Source organism: Pelophylax lessonae (assembly GCF_965119305.1).
Source record: "Pelophylax lessonae genome assembly, chromosome: 5".
NCBI classification, from domain to species: Eukaryota; Metazoa; Chordata; class Amphibia; order Anura; family Ranidae; genus Pelophylax; species Pelophylax lessonae.
The window spans coordinates 343,025,677-343,044,861 of NC_138772.1; the positions used below are offsets into that span (position 1 = coordinate 343,025,677).

General features: G+C 46.0%; 1 protein-coding gene across 1 annotated transcript in view; it reads right to left on the minus strand.

The window, feature by feature from the left end:
- NUP153 (nucleoporin 153) overlaps nt 1–19,185 on the minus strand; it is a gene marked incomplete at its 3' end in the record, with an annotated part of 225,693 nt that overhangs the window by 75,477 nt on the left and 131,031 nt on the right. Inside the window, exon 15 of the mRNA XM_082258966.1 lies at nt 16,304–16,382. Coding sequence (XP_082115092.1) covers nt 16,304–16,382 — 79 coding nt within the window. The remainder of the gene's footprint in view (nt 1–16,303; nt 16,383–19,185) is intronic.

A 19,185-nucleotide genomic window follows, 5' to 3' on the forward strand; every position in this document is an offset into this window, starting at 1 on the left:
CGTACAGTGATGAAGCTATTTACAGTATAATGACCATGTCAGGTGAGAGCGATGGGGAAGCCTCACCGGCAGAATCAGGGTCAGTATACGAACCAAATGACAGCAGCGGCTCCCTGACAGATAGCTCCGACGACAGATGGGTCCCTGTTAGACCCAGGCGTACCCGACCCCATTCTGAAGTTGTTGAGATGCAGGAATCGCAGGGTGCTCGTATGGAGCAGAGTGTGGTTACTAGTGCCGCTCATCCTTCTGGCGACCTGGCAAGCGCCAGCGGCCTAGTACACCCTGGACCTAGTACAACCAGCACTGCAGTAAGACCTGGTGACGTGGCGTGGCAAGTGCAGTTGAAGCTGGTGCGGTGGCTAGCACAAGTAGTGGCCCGCAGCCACCGCGTATTCGAAGACAGGCCCGTAGAGCCCATAGTGCCCTCCCTGATGCGCTGGCATTTCCTAATTGGCAACCCACTGATACTACAGCGCCAGTACTTCCCCCCATTCACCGCCCAACCTGGAATCCACGTGGAGACAGCTGGTTTTACGCCCCTGAACTTTTATGAGCTGTTCTTCACGGAAGATCTTTTCAGATCTATTGTGGATCAATCAAATTTATATGCACAACAGTTCATCGCCGCCAACCCAAATTCGCCCCTTGCCAGACCATTCGGCTGGAAACCTTTAACGGTTTCCGAATTTAAGATCTTTCTGGGCCTTTCCCTGCACATGGGCATAACTAAACAGAGTGAATTGCGGCTATATTGGTCCACTAGCCCACTTCACCATATGCGCATGTACTCTGCCTCCATGTCCAGGGCGAGATATGAGCAAATTCTGCGATTTATGCATTTCAGCGACAATGAAATCTGTCGTCCTCGGGGAGACCCTGCATACGATCGGCTCCACAAAATTCGGCCCCTCATAGACCACTTCAATCAGCGGTTTGCAGCCTTGTTTACCCCCGAACAAGTTGTCTGCGTTGACGAGTCCCTGATTAAATTTACTGGCCGCCTTGCTATGAAACAGTACCTCCCCAGCAAGCGTGCCAGATACGGGGTCAAACTGTATAAATTGTGTGACAGGGCCACAGGCTATACAGTTAGTTTCCGGGTCTATGAGGGAAAAGATAGCACTGTGGAGCCCCCCAACTGCCCAGACTACATAGGGAGCAGCGGTAAGATCGTTTGGGACTTGGTGTCACCCTTATCCGGAAAGGGGTACCATTTGTACGTGGACAACTTTTATACAAGCGTGCCACTATTTAGTCACCTGCTCGAATTACAAATTGGCGCATGTGGCACCGTGCGACCTAATCGCCGGGGCTTCCCCCAACGGCTTGTAGATTCCCGTCTTAGTCGGGGGGCGAGAGCCTGCTTGAAAACGGACAAATTGCTTGCGGTGAAGTGGAAGGATACACAGGATGTTTATGTTCTGTCCTCCCTTCACGCAGACACGACAATCCAAATCACTACGGCAACTGGCGTTGTGGAGAAACCCCTCTGTGTCCACGAATATAACCTTAACATGGGAGGGGTGGACCTTAACGACCAGATTTTGGCGCCGTATTTAGTTGCCCGTAAAGCCAGACGCTGGTACAAAAAAGTGTCTGTTTACCTTTTCCAATTGGCGATGCTGAACGCCTTTGTCCTATACAGGGCGTCAGGACGAACTGGATCTTTCCGGGAATTCCAGGAAGAGATCATCCTTGCCTACCTGTACCCAGGAGGCATGCCTGCCCAACTTCCCCTTCCAGATGCAGTGAGCCGGCTGCATGAGAGGCATTTTTCTTTTGTCCTCCCGAGTACCCCTACCCAAAGATGGCCCCAAAGAAGATGTCGTGTCTGTAGCAGGCGCGGATTTAGGCGTGACACCCGTTATTATTGTCCCAAATGTCCTGACCAACCTGGTCTCTGCATCGGGGAATGTTTTGAGCGCTACCATACACTAGTGGAGTATTAGTGTAGGGTACAGCACGACACAGTGTAGGGCACACAAACACAGGGTCTCGAAGGATGTTGGATGTCCATCGACATTTTGAGAGACCCAAGCTGGAAGAGAAGATCGCAGAAGATCGCAGTCCCAAATCAAGACATGAAGAAACAGTTAGAAAGAAAAATAAAAGGATCCAAAAACTGTTGTTGTGTCAGTCATTTTATATGTCCTTCTACTCTTCTTACTGTACATTTAAATGTCCTTTGTTTGTTTTTTCATTCTTTTGTGACCGGTTTCTCTTGCAGGTACTCGTCGGCTACCACGCATTGATTTTATATATTCTGACACAAACAGTGTTTGCGCTCAGCATATATGGATACCTTTGCTGATAGCAGCTGTGGTGATTTTCTGATTTCAGCACTGCAGTTAAAATCCTATTTTGGTATACGTGGATAGTGCCGTGTATACCCATCATTAAATTCAGTGGGTGGTTGTTTGGGCGGTTAATGATGAGAATCCAAAAACTTTTGTTGTCAGTCATTTTATATGTCCTACTCTTCCTAATGTACTTTTTTTTAATGTACTTTGTTTTTTCATTCTTTTGTGACCTGTTTCTCTTGCAGGTACTCGTCGGCTACCACGCATTGATTTTATATATTCTGACACAAACAGCGTTTGCGCTCAGCATATATGGATACCTTTGCTGATAGCAGCTGTGGTGATTTTCTGATTTCAGCACTGCAGTTAAAATCCTATTTTGGTATACGTGGATAGTGTCGTGTATACCCATCATTAAATTCAGTGGGTGGTTGTTTGGGCGGTTAATGATGAGTAATACTACGCATTATTCCTGTGCTGATTTCTGATAGGTTCTCTTTTTTTCCGTTCAGCTCACAGGCTGCATGAAAAAAAAAAAAACCTATATGCCAAACAAGGACTAGCAATGTACTGGTACGTTGCTGGACTTTGAGTGGTTATACCAGGATGATGCCTGCAGATTTAGGCATCATCTTGGTATCGTTTTTTACAGCCAGCGGTCGGCTTACATGTAAAAGCAATCCTAGCAGGTAATTGGCCGCTAGACTGCTTTTACATGCAGTGGGAGGGGCCTCCCCCCCTCCTCCGCCGCCTTCCGCAGCCTTCCGTGGTTTTTCTCGGGCTCTCCTGTCCCACCGGTTAACCCGAGAGTGCAGCCGGTGGTTCAGTTATCTAACCATAGAGCTAATTGAAGATTAGAATGGCTCCAATCATCTCTATGGCCTAAGATGCCGGAGGCTACGAGCATTTCATGACTTCTTTTTCGCCAGAAATAAACAGGGCCATTGGGAAATTGGGAAAGTATTTTATCACACCAATTTTGGCGTGGTCAGAAGCATTAAGGTCAGAGGAGAGATCTAGAGTATAAAAGACCCCAATTTTTAAAAAAAAGAGTACCTGTCACTACAGATTGCTATCATAGGGGATATCTAAATTCACTGTGATAGCAATAAAAATGATTTAAAAAAAAAAAAAAAAATTAAAAGGAAAGGTGTCAAAATAACATAAAAGAGCAAAAAAAAAAAAAATTGAGCCCCCCCCCCCTTTCCCCCGTGCTTGCGCGCAATGGCACACGCAAGCGTTGGTCTAGTGTCATATGTAAACCACAATTTCAGCATGCATGTGAGGTATCGCCGCGATCGCCAGATCGAGTGCAGTAATTCTTGCAGTAGACCTCCTCTGTAAGTCTAAAGTGGTAACCTGTAGAGACTTTTAAAGGTTTTTAAAAATGTACGTACGTTTTTGCCGCTACGCAGGTGTGCGCAATTTTTAAAGCATGTCATGTCAGGTGTCTATGAACTCGGCATAAGATCATCTTTTAAATTTTACCAAACAAATTGGAATTATATAGTGTATTTGTGCAATAAATTTTAAAAAAATGTATTTTTTTCGCAAAAATTGCGTTTGGAAAATCTGTGCGCAAATACCGTGTGACAAAAAAATTTGCAACATCCACCATTTTATTCTATAGGGCCTCTGCTTTAAAGAAATATATAATGTTTGGGGGTTCAAAGTAATTTTCTAGTAAAAAAAAAATATTTTTTCATGTAAACAAAAAGGCACAGAAAAGGCTTGGTTTTCAAGTGGTTAGAAGAGTGGGTGATGTGTGGCTAAGATTGAGCGTAAAATGCCGGGACTGTTCAAAAACCCCCCAAATGACCCCTTTTTGAAAAGTAGACAACCAAAGCCATTTGCTGAGAGGCATGGTGAGTCCATGGAATATTTTATATTTTGCTACAAGTGTCGGGAAAATTATTATTTCTTTTTTTTTTGTTGTTTTTTTACAGAAAGTTGTCACTAAATGATATATTGCTCACACATGCCATGTGTATATGTGAAATGACACCCCAAAATACATTCTGCTGCTTCTCCTGAGTACAGGGATACCCCATGTGTCAGACTTTTTGGCAGCCTAGCTGTGTACGTGCCCCCGAAAACCAATCCACATCTTCAGGTTTTCTAATGGCGTAAATTGATGATTTTACCCCTGACTACCCGTCACAGTTTCAGAGGCCCTGAAATTTCAAGATAGCACAAAACCCCCCCAAATTACCCCATTTTGCAAAGTAGACACTCCAAGCTATTGGCTGAAAAGCATGGGGAGTCCATGGAATGGTTTATATTTTGCCACAAGTTTCGGGAAAATAATTTTTTTTTTATTTTTATTTTTTACACAAAGTTGTCAGTAAATGATATAATGCTCACCTATGCCATGGGTATATGTGAAATGACACCCCAAAATACATTCTGCTGCTTATCCTGAGTACAGGGATACCCCATGTGTGAAACTTTTTTGCAGTCTAGCCGAGTACAGGTCCCCGAAAACCAGTCCCCACTTTCAGGCTTTCCAAAGGCGTAAATTGTTGATTTCACTCCTGACTACCTATCACAGTTTCGGAGGCCCTAAAATTCCAAGATAGCACAAACCCCCCCCAAATGACCCCATTTTGGAAAGTAGACACCCCAAGCTGTTTGCTGAGAGGCATGGTGAGTCCATGGAATATTTTATATTTTACCACAAGTTCCGGGAAATATATATATATATATATTTTTTTTTTACACAAAGCTGTCAGTAAATGATATATTGCTCACACATGCCACGGGTATATGTGAAATGACACCCCAAAATACATTCTGCTGCTTCTCCCGAGTACAGGGATACCCCATGTGTGAGACTTTTTTGCAGTCTAGCCGAGTACAGGACCCCGAAAACCAACCTCCACTTTCAGGCTTTCCAAGGGCGTAAATTGTTGATTTCACTCCTGACTACCTATCACAGTTTCGGAGGCCCTAAAATTCCAAGATAGCACAAAACCCCCCCAAATGACCCCATTTTGGAAAGTAGACACCCTGAGCTATTTGCAGAGAGGCATGTTGAGTGTTTTGCAGATCTCACTTTTTGTCAAAGTTTTGGAAATTGAAAAAAAGAGGAAAAAAAATGCATTTTCCTGTTTTTTCTTCATTTTCCAAAAAAAATTTGAGCTGCAAAATACTCACCATGCCTCTCAGCAAATAGATTGGAGTGTCTACTTTGCAAAATGGGGTCATTTGGGGGGGTTTTGTGCCATCTTGGCCTTTTATGGACTTCAAAAGTGTGATAGGTAGTAAGGAGTGAGATCAACAATTTACGCCCTTAGAAAGCCAGAAGGTGCAGATTGGTTTTCCGGGTCCTGTACGCGGCTAGACTGCAAAAAAATGGATTTTTGTAAGAACTTACCGTAAAATCCTTTTCTCTTAAGCTCATTGACAGACGTAGTCTTCTTGATTCTCAAGAGCTGGGTTATGTTGTCTCCGCAGGAGTAGGACTAGGCAGAATGACAAAAACGTTCTGGCTCCACCCTAGGGGGCAGTCCCTGAGGGTATATCCTCCCTCTCTCTGCTACAGGGAATCAGTTCTGTTTAAAGCAGTACAGAGAAATTAACCCAACCCAACTCAATGATAGAGGGGCGGGTACTACGTCTGTCAATGAGCTTAAGAGAAAAGGATTTTACGGTAAGTTCTTACAAAAATCCATTTTTCTCTATCGCTCATTGACAGACGTAGTCTTCTTGATTCTCAAGAGCTGGGACATCCAGAAGCAGTGCCACAAATGAGGGGTGGGATTGACAAAATCAAATCCAATCTAGTAGGCCCAACCGGTGCCAAACTAGAAGTTTTAAAGGCTCATTATAAACAAGGAATGAGACTAAAGAAAAAAATTTTCCAACGGAAAAAAACCCTCGAGGTAGACCACTGGTCTCCTCAAATTGCGGCCTGCAAAACCTTGCGGCCAAATGAGGCATCAGACGATGCCATTATATCAACTTTATAATGTTTAGAGAAGGTATGCACCGACGACCAGGTAGCCGCCTTGCACACCTGGACCACTGACGCCTGATGGCGAAAGGCCCATGACGCACTAAGTGCCCGAGTGGAGTGCGCCTTAACAGGGAACGGGGGCTCCCGACCCTTAATAGAATAAGCCTGCACTATCGTCTGTCTGATCCATCTGGAAATGGTCGCGGCAGATGCAGGCAACCCCTTTTTGGGTCCATCTGGGATCACAAAAAGTGAATCCGTCTTGCGAAACGAGTCTGTCGTTTTCAAGTATACCCTGATCGCCCGGACCACATCCAAGGAGTGCAAAGCAAATTCCCGAGGATGACTGGGCTTAGGACACAGGGAAGGTAATACAATTTCTTCATTCAGATGAAATTCTGAAACTACTTTTGGTAGGAAGGATGGATTCGGACGAAGAACCACCAGATATGGTGAACGACAAGATAATGCGGCCAGTTCTGACACCCTGCGTGCAGAAGTAATAGCCACCAAGAAGGCCACCTTCTGGGACAATGTGGGTAGAGGAATCTCCCTAATATCTTCAAAGGGAGGTTTCTGAAGAACCGACAACACTAAATTAAGATCCCAGGGGGGTAACGGCGCGTGCACTGGCGGAGCCAGATGTCGCACCCCCTGGATGAAATTCCGCACCAAGGAATGAGTAGCCAAAGGCTTCTGAAAGAAGATGGCTAATGCTGAGACCTGACCCTTGATAGTACTCAAGGCCAGTTTCTGCTCAACCCCTTGTTGCAGAAAAGCCAATATTCGACTAATCGAATAAGACCGAGGACGGAACCCCAAAGGTTCACACCATGCAATGTAGGACTTCCATGTACGATGATAAATCTTTCTGGAAGTCGCTTTTCTTGCTTCCACTAGAGTAGGAATAACTGAAGCTGACAAACCCTTGTCCTTCAGCACCTGGGTCTCAATAGCCAGGCCGTTAAAGCCAGCGATCGTAAAGCAGGATGGAGGATCGGTCCCTGAGACAGTAGATCCTCTCTGAGAGGAAGTCTCCACGGGACGTCCGCCACCAGTGTGACCATGTCAGCGTACCAAGCTCGACGAGGCCAGTCCGGAGCTACCAGGATTACTGGGATTCCTTCCTCCTCTACCCTGCGAAGAAGTCTTGGCAGTAACGCGAGAGGAGGGAAGGCATATATTAGCTGGTATTGCCCCCACGGGGCGATCAGTGCGTCTGCGGTTTCTGCTAGAGGATCGCGGGAGCGAGCCACGAATCTCTGAACTTTCCTGTTGAATCGTGATGCCAACAGATCCACATCCGGGGTGCCCCACCGTAGGCACAACTGGTGGAAAACGTCTGGATGGAGGGACCATTCCCCCTGATCCAGGGTCTGACGGCTGAGATAATCTGCCTGCCAATTCTCCACCCCCGGAATGAACACCGCAGAGATTGCTGGAACAAATCGTTCCGCCCAGCGAAGAATGCAAGCCACTTCCTTTGGCCGCTCGGACACTCTTGGTGCCCCCCTGGTGATTGACATAAGCCACGGCCGTGGCATTGTCCGACTGGATCCGAACCGGGCTGCCCTGGAGCTGCTCGGTCCAGTGAATCAGACAAAGTCTGATCGCTCTCAGTTCCAATACATTTATCGGTAATCTGGATTCTTCCGGGGACCAAAGTCCCTGGGCAGATAATTGACCGAGAATTCCTCCCCATCCGGATAGACTGGCATCCGTGGTCACTATCGTCCAATATATTGGCAGAAATGACTTTCCCTGGCTGAGCATTGGAGACCGAAGCCACCAAACCAGAGACTCTCTGGTCTGTTTGCTCAATCGTATCTGATTGTCCAGGGATTCCGGATTCCGATTCCATCTGAGGAGAATCTCTTGCTGAAGAATTCGGGTATGGGACTGGGCAAATGGGACTGCTTCGAATGAAGCCACCATCAACCCCAGAACCCTCATGCAAGTCCGAAGGGAAGACCAGCTGTTGGACAGTAACAACTGGACTGCTGATTGAATCTTTCGAAGTTTCCCTACCGGAAGAAAAACTCTTGTCCTGACTGTGTCTAGAATTAGACCCAGATATTCGAGCCTCTGGGTGGGAACCAGAAAAGACTTTTGCTGGTTCACCAGCCACCCGAATTCCTGTAAAGAAATCATAGTAATTTCTATGTTTTGTAGCAAGGTCTGAGGAGACTCTGCATGAAGCAGAAGATCGTCTAGGTAACCTAGAATCGATATACCTCTTTGGCGCAGAAGTGCCAACATTGGGGCCAACACTTTTGTGAAGACCCGCGGAGCCGTGGCGAGACCGAAAGGTAACGCCACAAACTGATAGTGGTTCTCCTCTACGGAAAAGCGTAGAAAACGCTGATGTCCTGCGAAAATGGGAATGTGAAGATAGGCGTCCTTGATGTCTATGGACGCTAGGACATCCCCTGGATGCAGGAAGGCTGCTACCGTGCGAATGGACTCCATTCTGAATCTTCTTATGTTGACGAAAGAATTGAGTGCTCTTAAGTCCAGAATTGGACGCACTTTGCCCTCTTTCCTGGGTATTGTAAACAGGTTTGAATAAAACCCTTGAAACCGTTCTGTCCAAGGAACGTGGACTACCACTCCTTGTTGTAGTAGATCTGTGACTGCTCTCCGCAGATCTTCTAGACGATCCGGAGATAGTCGGATATTGGAAGGGAAGAATCGCGCCGGTGGGAGAGATCGAAACTCGATCTTGTACCCTGACTGTATGACTTCGCAAACCCATTTGTCCGGGATTCTGGAAAGCCATGGATCCGGGAACCGGCGAAGACGTCCCCCCACCCCAGTTATGGGTGGGGGCGCACCTTCAGGCTTTGGATGGTTTATCTTCAGGTCTGGAAGGGGCGGGCTTTTGCTTGCCCGACCAACGACCCCTGACGCCTCCTGTAGGAACCTTGGAGGACTTAGTTTTTTCACCCGCTGGACGAAAAAACCTCTTGTGAGCAGAAAAAGAAGGCCCTCGTCTTTGACGAGTTCCTCTACCTTTAAAATTTTGCGGTAAAAAGGTGCTTTTTCCACCGGTGAGATCCTTAATGATCTCATCTAAGTTGGCTCCAAATAGACGTTCTCCTGAAAAGGGGATATTAGCCAATGCTTTTTTGGAACCTTGGTCGGCTAACCAACCTTTTAGCCACAGTGTACGCCTGAGAACCACTGCTGAGACTGATGCTCGCGCCATTAATGGAGTGGCGTCTAACGCCGCATCACATACAAACTGTAACCCCTGTATCATTTGTTCCAACAAATCTGATACCGCCTGAGGGACTTCTTCTAAGTCCCGGCGTAACCACTTGGTCCATTCAGTTACAGCCTGCGAAACCAGACCAATAGCAATTATTGGCCTGAAAGCTGATCCAATCAAGGAAAACATGGTGCGAGACATAGCTTCTATCTTGCGATCCACTGGATCTTTAAAAGACGGAGCGTCTTCTAAAGGAATAACCGTGGCTTTATTCAATCTAGCAATTGGTGAATCCACCACAGGTGGTTCTGTCCATTTCTTAATAAGGGTTTCCTCAAACGGATAACGCCTGTCAATGCGTTTGGAAATATTAAAAGTGCGTTTTGGCAGACGCCATTCTTCATCGATTGGATTGCCAAAACATTTGGGCAATGGAAAAACCTTTGCCACTTTGATGCGCTTTTTAGTCCCAAAAGGGATCTCAGTTTCAGCTATTTCTGATGGAATACCCTGTAACCTTAAAGTCTCTTGAACAGATACAATGAGTGCGTTTACCAACGCTTCCTCTCGGGCTATGGCTGATGCCGAAACATCCTCCTCACTGTCTGAAGAGACAGGACCCGAGACACCAATACCAGATGAAGTACCTGCAACTGCAGAAATAGGCTCAGAGTCTGAATCCGAGGTTTCAGATAATAAGGGGTTAGGCGGGGGTCGCTTTCTTGCGCCCTGTCCCTGACAAGCCACTTCCACCCGGGACACAAAAGTTTCCATAATGGCTGACAAAGATTCAATTGTCAATGGGGTGCTGGAGGATCCCGCAGACCCCTCGAGGGGATCCGGAGGAGATACATGAGTGGCAGGGTCCATGTTAATACAGGACACTTTTGCCAGCAATAAACAAAAAAACTCTTTTTTTTTTTTTTTTGTGTGTCTCCCCCTAGCGCAATAGCGCCCCTCAGAGTACCTGCTTCTCGATCCCAGAGAGAGAGAGAGGGACCCCCAAGGCTCACCAACCGATGCAGTGCAGTTTCCAACAAACTGCAGCCAGCGTCTGTCTTACACAGACTGGAAGGAGCTGTTTGCTTTTTCCCGGGCAGAAGGCGTGGCTCCGCCCCGTGTACGCCTTCCGGCGTTCCCAGCCCTCCACGAGGAAGCTGGGCTCACAAAACATGGCCGCCCCCATAGAGGAGACATAAGACTCCAAAAACATGGCGGCCGGCGTGACCTGAGGACATACATGCATTCGGTCTACGGCAAAATGGCGGCGGACCGCCGATATCGTCTTCCCAGCACATCCACCTGCACTCTGCTGAGAGGTGACATATGGATCTACAGAGATATACTGCACATAAGGTAGGATTATACCTCCTATGTTTGCTGTAATGTTACAGTCTGCTGGGTAGAGTGTTAGCTCTTGAACCAAGTCCACTTCCCACAAACACATGCTGTATTACAAGGGGGACTTGTAAGTGTCAGATATATACTGACCATATATGGAGGGGCCCATAATATATACTGCCTCATAAATGAGGAAAAAAGGGAACGTTTTACTCACCATACCGAACCGACAGGCACCCTCTCTTCATAATACCCTCTCCACCGAGGTGGGGGTTTGTGGACGCCTCGACTCTCTGGTCCTGGCGTCCAAGCGAGCTTTTAACTCGCAAAGTCAGTCCCTTTACTGGGACTCCGTCGCGGCCGACTCAGCGCACTGGTCTGCACGCGCTTTTAGGCAGAGACCGGGGTGACCACTGGATCTCACATCCAGCCCGTCGCCCGGCCCCGCATACTTACTTGAATATGTCGCGGCCGACCAAGCGCAATGCCTGGTCTGCACGCGCTCGTAGGCCGGCTGGGGTGACCACAAGTGTCGCCCAGTCCGGCATTTTTGCTTGAAGATCTCACAGGAAAAAAACACTGGAGAAAACTACCTAAAAAATGTCTTTTTCTTAAAGAAAAAAAGTCTTGCCAGGACCAAAAGATCCCAGCAAGGAACTTAGGTCCTTACTCCTGACTAGACAGAAAAAAACTGATTCCCTGTAGCAGAGAGAGGGAGGATATACCCTCAGGGACTGCCCCCTAGGGTGGAGCCAGAACGTTTTTGTCATTCTGCCTAGTCCTACTCCTGCGGAGACAACATAACCCAGCTCTTGAGAATCAAGAAGACTACGTCTGTCAATGAGCGATAGAGAAAAGTCTCACACATGGGGTATCCCTGTACTCAGGAGAAGCAGCAGAATGTATTTTGCGGTGTCATTTCACATATACCCATGGCATGTGTGAGCAATATATCATTTACTGACAACTTTGTGTAAAAAAAAAAAAATATATATATATATATTTCCCGGAACTTGTGGCAAAATATAAAATATTCCATGGACTCACCATGCCTCTCAGCAAATAGCTTGGGGTGTCTACTTTCCAAAATGGGGTCATTTGGGGGGGTTTTGTGCTATCTTAGAATTTTAGGGCCTCCAAAACTGTGAAAGGTAGTGCAGAGGTGACATGAACAATTTACGCCATTAGAAAACCTGAGAGTGTTGATTGGTTTTCGCGGTCCTGTACACAGCTAGGCTCCCAAAAAGTCTCACACATGGGGCATCCCCATACTCAGGAGAAGCGGCAGAATGTATTTTGGGGTGTCATTCCACATATACCCATGTCATGTGTGAGAAATTTATCTTTCAGTGACAACGTTGTGTAAAAAAAAAAAAAAAAATTAAAAAAAAAAAATTGTAATTTTCCCGAAACTTGTGGCAAAATATAAAATATTCCATGGACTCACCATGCCTCTCAGCAAACAGCTTGGGGTGTCTACTTTCCAAAATGGGGTCATTTGGGGGGGTTTTGTGGAATCTTGACATTTCAGGGCCTCCTAAACCGTTATAGGTAGTGAGAAAATGCAATGAAAAATGTACACCCTTTGAAATTCTGATGGTGGTGATTTGTTTTCGGGCTCCCGTACACAGCTACGCTCCCAAAAAGTCTCACATATGTGGTATCCCTGTACTCAGGAGAAGCAGCAGAATATATTTTGGGGTGTAATTACACATATACCCATGGCATGTGTGAGCAATATATCATTTCAATGACAACTTTGTGTAAAAAAAAAAAAAAAAAAATTTTTTAGTCATTTTTCAAACACCTGTGACAAAAAAATAAAATATTCAATGAGCTCAACATGCCTCTCAGAACATTCCTTAGGATGTCTATTTTCCAAAAAGTGGTAGTTTGGGGGGGTTTGTACTGCCCCGCCATTTTAGCACTTCATGAAATGAGATAGGCAGTCAGAAATTAAAGCTTCGTAAATTTCAGTATTTACACCATAGTTTGTAGACGCTATAACTTTTGCGCAAACCAATAAAAATACGCTCATTGATTTTTTTTTGTCAAAGACATGTAGCTAAATATATTTTGGCCAAAAAAAATGACATAAATTGAGTATATTGGATATTTTTTAAAAGACAAAGTTGAAAATGTCATTTTTTTGCAAAATTTTCGCTCTTTTTTTATTAATATCGCAAAAAATAAAAAGCGCAGAGGTGATCAAATACCACCAAAAAAAAGCTCTGTTTGTGGGAAAAAAAGGACGTAAATTTCGTTTAGGTACAGCATTGCATGACCGCGCAATTATCAGTTAAATCACGAAGTGCCAAGTTGAAAAAAGGGGTCTGGTCCTTTAGCAGCCAAATCCTCCGGGGCTTAAGTGGTTAATGACGTCCCTACTACGATCTGTGCATTATGAATGGACATACCAGGCGGGGGGGGCGCGGGGCGAGCGGCCGCTATAGATCTATGTGAATTATCCCTGTCAGCTCAGCGCGACTATGTGTAAATGAGAACAGAACTGACCTGACACCGGTCGGGGGGAGCGGCCGCTATTAGCTGTAACTATGTGAGCGCTTCACTTCCCTGACAGGCATGTATCTCCGCTGACAGGGGGGGGATGAGAGAGAGGGGGGGGATGAGAGAGAGAGGGGGGGGATGAGAGAGAGAGGGGGGGGATGAGAGAGAGGGGGGGATGAGAGAGAGAGAGGGGGGGATGAGAGAGAGAGAGAGAGAGGGGGGGATGAGAGAGAGAGAGAGAGGGGGGGGATGAGAGAGAGAGAGAGAGAGGGGGGGATGAGAGAGAGAGAGAGAGAGGGGGGGATGAGAGAGAGAGAGAGAGGGGGATGAGAGAGAGAGAGAGAGGGGGGGATGAGAGAGAGAGAGAGAGAGGGGGATGAGAGAGAGAGAGAGAGAGAGAGAGGGGGGGATGAGAGAGAGAGAGAGAGAGAGAGAGAGGGGGGGATGAGAGAGAGAGAGAGGGGGGGGGGATGAGAGAGAGAGAGAGAGAGGGGGGGGATGAGAGAGAGAGAGAGGGGGGGATGAGAGAGAGAGAGAGGGGGGGGGGATGAGAGAGAGAGAGAGAGGGGGGGGATGAGAGAGAGAGGGGGGGGATGAGAGAGAGAGAGGGGGGATGAGAGAGAGAGAGGGGGGGGATGAGAGAGAGAGAGGGGGGGGATGAGAGAGAGAGAGAGTGGGGGGAGATGAGAGAGAGTGGGGGGAGATGAGAGAGAGTGGGGGAAGATGAGAGAGAGTGGGGGAAGATGAGAGAGAGTGGGGGGAGATGAGAGAGAGTGGGGGGAGATGAGAGAGAGTGGGGGGAGATGAGAGAGAGTGGGGGGAGATGAGAGAGAGTGGGGGGAGATGAGAGAGAGTGGGGGGAGATGAGAGTGGGGGGAGATGAGAGAGAGTGGGGGGAGATGAGAGAGAGTGGGGGGAGATGAGAGAGAGTGGGGGGAGATGAGAGAGAGTGGGGGGAGATGAGAGAGAGTGGGGGGAGATGAGAGAGAGTGGGGGGAGATGAGAGAGAGTGGGGGGAGATGAGGAGAGTGGGGGGAGATGAGGAGAGTGGGGGGAGATGAGGAGACAAGAATGCCAGGGAAGCCAAATAATCCCTTTCAATGAAAATAGGCAGTAGTCAGTGGTAGTAGCCATAGTAGCAGTAGGCTTAAGCATTTTTTGTGGGGTGTGGGGTATAGGTTCCCCCCCCCCCCCCCAAGTAACTTCCTTGATAAATGAATCGAGGGATTCACCATCAAAATACATGTTTAAAAAACACCTTTTACAAGCAGGCTCAGCAGACAAAGCGTTTAACCAGAAGATTTTGCACGTGAATTACATTCTCCAAGGTATCAACACAAAACTGCTGCGCTGAAGGCATGGTCTGCAATTGTTCCAAAATAATCGGGTCCTCACACACGATTGTTATATATTCATTTGTCCAGTGAACTAAAGAACAAATGGAAATGGGTCCAATGGCAAGCTGTAAAGCAGAACCAGCGAGAGCAAAGGTTGCCTTTAATACTGTTTAAAAGTGCCTGTCAACTGGAATCTTAGAGGAAACATCTTCAACAAACAGTGAGATGCTTGCTCAGAACAGATGGGACAGCATCTACTAGCAGAAGAGACCATTTTTTCGTAAATTCTCTTTTCCATGGTATAAGAAGTTTTGTAAGAATAAATAAACTTATCGGGATTTAGTCAAACCTTATGCAATGCACAGGTAACTTGTGTGCGCAGAGGAAAGGTCTTTTAGATTTCACCAGTTTAGTGACCACAGTAGCTGATTGGATTCTGGTGCTGTTAGAAAAAGGCTAGTATGAACTGCATCAAGACCGCTTACTGTAGAAAGCATATGGCACGAAGCCTTGGCTTGTGTCAAAACACAAATGGCGAACATTCGCCTGCAGGATCCTTTTCTGCGTCCACTACACCTTCCTCAATTGCTTCCTTAAAGAGGTTAGGACAATCGGAGTGCTACTCCTGAATATTTTCAGGTTGTAGAGGCACAGAAGGAAGCTTTTGGGTCCTGGAGACTGAAGGCTCCAGAAGGGAAGAGAATTTCCCATAGAAATCTTAGTTGTGATAAATTCCCTGCAGGGTAGTCATGAAATGGATGTGCTTGCCTGGGAAGGGAATCACAATAACCCAGGTGCTGACCATGGTCTTGTGGCTGTGTCCTTGAAAAGCAGGTAGTAAAGAGCAGGCAAGCTTCTGGTGTTCTTGGCGGAAATGGCCGTTAAAGTGTGTCAGCATGAAGAAGTCTGGAACTGTCACCATCCAAGCAGCAATGTTGTGTGTGAAAAATCTGCAATATTCAAAAAAGTAATCGCTGCCTTGTGCCAATGTAGTAGGACATTTACAAAGCAGGATAACATACTAAGTGAAAAATCACCAAGCATGTAAAATAGGACATGGTCACAATTACAGGGAAATTCTGTCTTACCTTATCCACGCTGCAGGTTTCTTAAGGGGACTAAACTTTACCCTACACAAGGGCATGTCCCCAAAGGGATCTTAAGGTTAGGGTGTCATAGGAATGGACCAATGCCCTGGACTTGTATAGCATCCTGCAGCTAACTACACTTGTTGTCCAACCTGCCAAGTTCAACGCTGAAAGCAGGATCCGATGCCTGGGGCAAATATTATAGTGCTGATGTGGGATCTGGGTACAAGTTCCCAAGATATAAATCAGGGAAACCAATCCAGAAACTATTGCATAATAAGCAGTTGGATATTAACATAAATTTCAAAGTAGTGAAGAAAAACAAATAAGTAGAAGAGGTCCACCACCTAGGGACACACCAGTCCCACGAACAAATATTTATGAAAAAAAATAAAACAAAAAAATTTGCAAGAACACTGCGTCTCTGGCAAGATAAACCGGTATTACCTGTATTTCCCGAAAATGTTCTTAGCCCAACAACCACTGAGAACTAAAAACCAGTTATATGCCCGCCAGTATAAAAAACAAAAACAGACATTTAAATAGAAAATACTTACCAGGACTGCTCAGCATGGATTTTGTATTTTCATGCGGTGAAGAGTTCTTTAAAGCTGGTGCTCTAAAAGTGAAACCGACCTATAAACCAAAAAATAAAAAAATAAATAAAATATAAAAATGAAACAAACCTGAAAACCACAAGGTGTATACCTACAACAGTAGATATTCTCCAGGTAGCAAAAAGCTACTTTGAAACCCCAAAAAGCAGAGTTTGCGGTGTTACAAATTCACAGAGCAGGAGGAGACATAGTACATAATTCCATCTAAAACTCAGTTTAATCCATGGGACACAATATATGGTTCCCCCGTAAAGCAAAGGTCATGTCTTATTGTAATTTAGCTAGTCAGAAGTTACTTGTAATAAAGTCCACAAATGCAATCATAGGTAGCCCATAAAAAGTGGCAATATGGCAAAGTTCAATCCACATAGCATGGTTTAGTCTATGGGACATAGTATAGTGTCCCTTTCAAAGTGAAGGCCATACCTTATTATGTAATCATCAAAAGTAACTTGTAATAAAATCATCTAATGTAATTGATACTAACAAACGCTGGTATCAAGTGACAGTGCATAAACACTTACTGTGACTGAAGTATTATATTCACTAGAACAATCCTTTCATATCAATTAAGTAATAAATTATCAGTTGTTCCTTAACCACCTCCTGCCTGCAGTATAGTAAAATGACAGCAGGTGGGATCCCCTCTCGTTCTGCGACGACCTGATAGGACACCCCCCCCCCGGTGTTGCTGCTCTTGTGTGCCCGCAGGGGCACGCACCACGGCAATCGCAACATGGTCGATCTCAGTAAAGATCCAATCACATGTAAACACGGAAGTGCCGTTTATTGACTCTCCTCATCTGATATTGACAGAGTGTGAGAAGGGAGAGGATTAGCTGCATTTCCTCGCAGGGGAAACCTGTACAGGTAATGAGGGCACTGATCATCAGTGCAGCCCCAGTTGTGCCCATCAGTGAAACCAGTCAGTGCCGCCCATAAGTGCCACATCAGCGCACAGAGAAATCACTCATTTACTAAATTTAGTGACAAAGAAATCAAAAACCCAGCAGGGACTTAATACCACCAAAAGAAAGCTCTATTTGTGTGGGGAAAAAAAAGTTTCATTTTGGTACAGCGTTGCATAACTGCGCATTTGTCATTCAATTGTTAAAAGTGAATGTGGGTATCAGCACTGCTCTAGATAACAAGTGGATATAAAGTGCTGAATTGTGCATACAGTACAAACCATAAATATACATTAACAATTCATGATGATAATATAACAACTAGAAAACGTACAATTTCCAGGAGAAATTGTGTGACGTGTTCTTGCCGCCACCGGTAGTCTCCAGCTGGAGTGGGTGGAGTAACTGCGTGTGTGGGAGTGGCAGCAGTTTGTGTGGTGTGTGGGAAGTGTGGGTGTGTGTGAAAGTAACAGCAGTTAAGAAGTTTTGGCAGTTGGAAACGGTCTAGTTTTGAACATTCCGCCATTCATTCTTATGGGGCAACTTACCAAAGTTGGAGGTGCCCATCTTCATACGACTAGTGTAAAAGCTCTAAATCTCACAGCTTTGAGACTTATACTGTAGGAATCACAAGACACCGGCTAGTATAGTATGTCTATAAAACATTAAAACTGAAGGCACAGTCATGGGTTAGAAAACGGCCTTGAAATTTGAGATGGTTTGAGTGCAGTTTCAATGAATGTCAATGGACGGCGTGAGCTTGAAACAAACGGTCAGTGTAAAAACTATTAGGGCTATGGCTTAGATGTGGACATTTTAACCACTTTAAGACCGCTCACATTACTGCGGCAAAGTGGCTCGTTATCGTCTGACGACGTAGTACTACGTCGTCAGGCACTCCCCCTTCTGGGCGGCGCTTGCGCGCCGCCGGAGGCTCGCTCCCGCTGTTTTCATTCACAGCGGGAGTCGGGCCAGGGGAGGAGCAGCGGCGATCGCCGCTGCTCTTACCCGATCGTCGGGAATCGAGTCTGGAGATCCGCCCGCTGTGTGTAAACACAGCGGGCGGATCTCCATAGTGACAGGGAGTGACAGATCGGACTGTTCAGCATAGCTGGACATCCGATCTGTCCATGACTCACTCAGTCACCTCCCCCCCTACACGTCCGTAAGCACCAGGCATACATTAACCCCTCCCTCTCCAATAAAATTAACCCCTTCCCTGCCAGTGTCATTTTTACAGTAACAGTGCATATATATAGCACTGATTACTGCAGTAATGTCACTGGTACCCCCAAAAGTGTCAAAAATGTTAGTCAAGGGTCCGATCTGTCCGCCGCAATGTCGCAGTCCCAAAAAAAAAAAAAAAAAATCGCAGATCGCCGCCATTACGCGTTAAAAAAAAAAAAACACCAAAAATGACAGAAATCTTTCCCTTTGTTAGTAAACGCAATAACTTTTGCGCAAACCAATCAAAATACGCTTATTGCGATTTTTTTTACCAAACATAGGTAGCAGAAAACAAATTGGCCAAAAATTTTTAAAAAAACGGAATTTTTGTAAAATCTTACCTGTAAAATTCCTTTCTCTGAGTCCTCCGACAGTCGCCGCCTCTTCATATTCGTCACATATGGGGTATTAGACTTTGCTCCGAAGGAGTAGCTAGGCAACAGAATATGTTAACAATAAAGCTTTAACATATCCCACCCTCAAGGGGTGGTCCCCTCAGTCAATACCCTCCTACTTCCTGCAACCATATCTCAGTTTTAGTGGAATAGCAGTAGAGTATACAGTCAAACCCCAAAAGAGGGGCGGGGGCGGCGACTGTCGGAGGACTCAGAGAAAGGAATTTTACAGGTAAGATTTTACAAAAATTCCGTTTTCTCTTACGTCCTCCGACAGTCGCCGCCTCTTCAT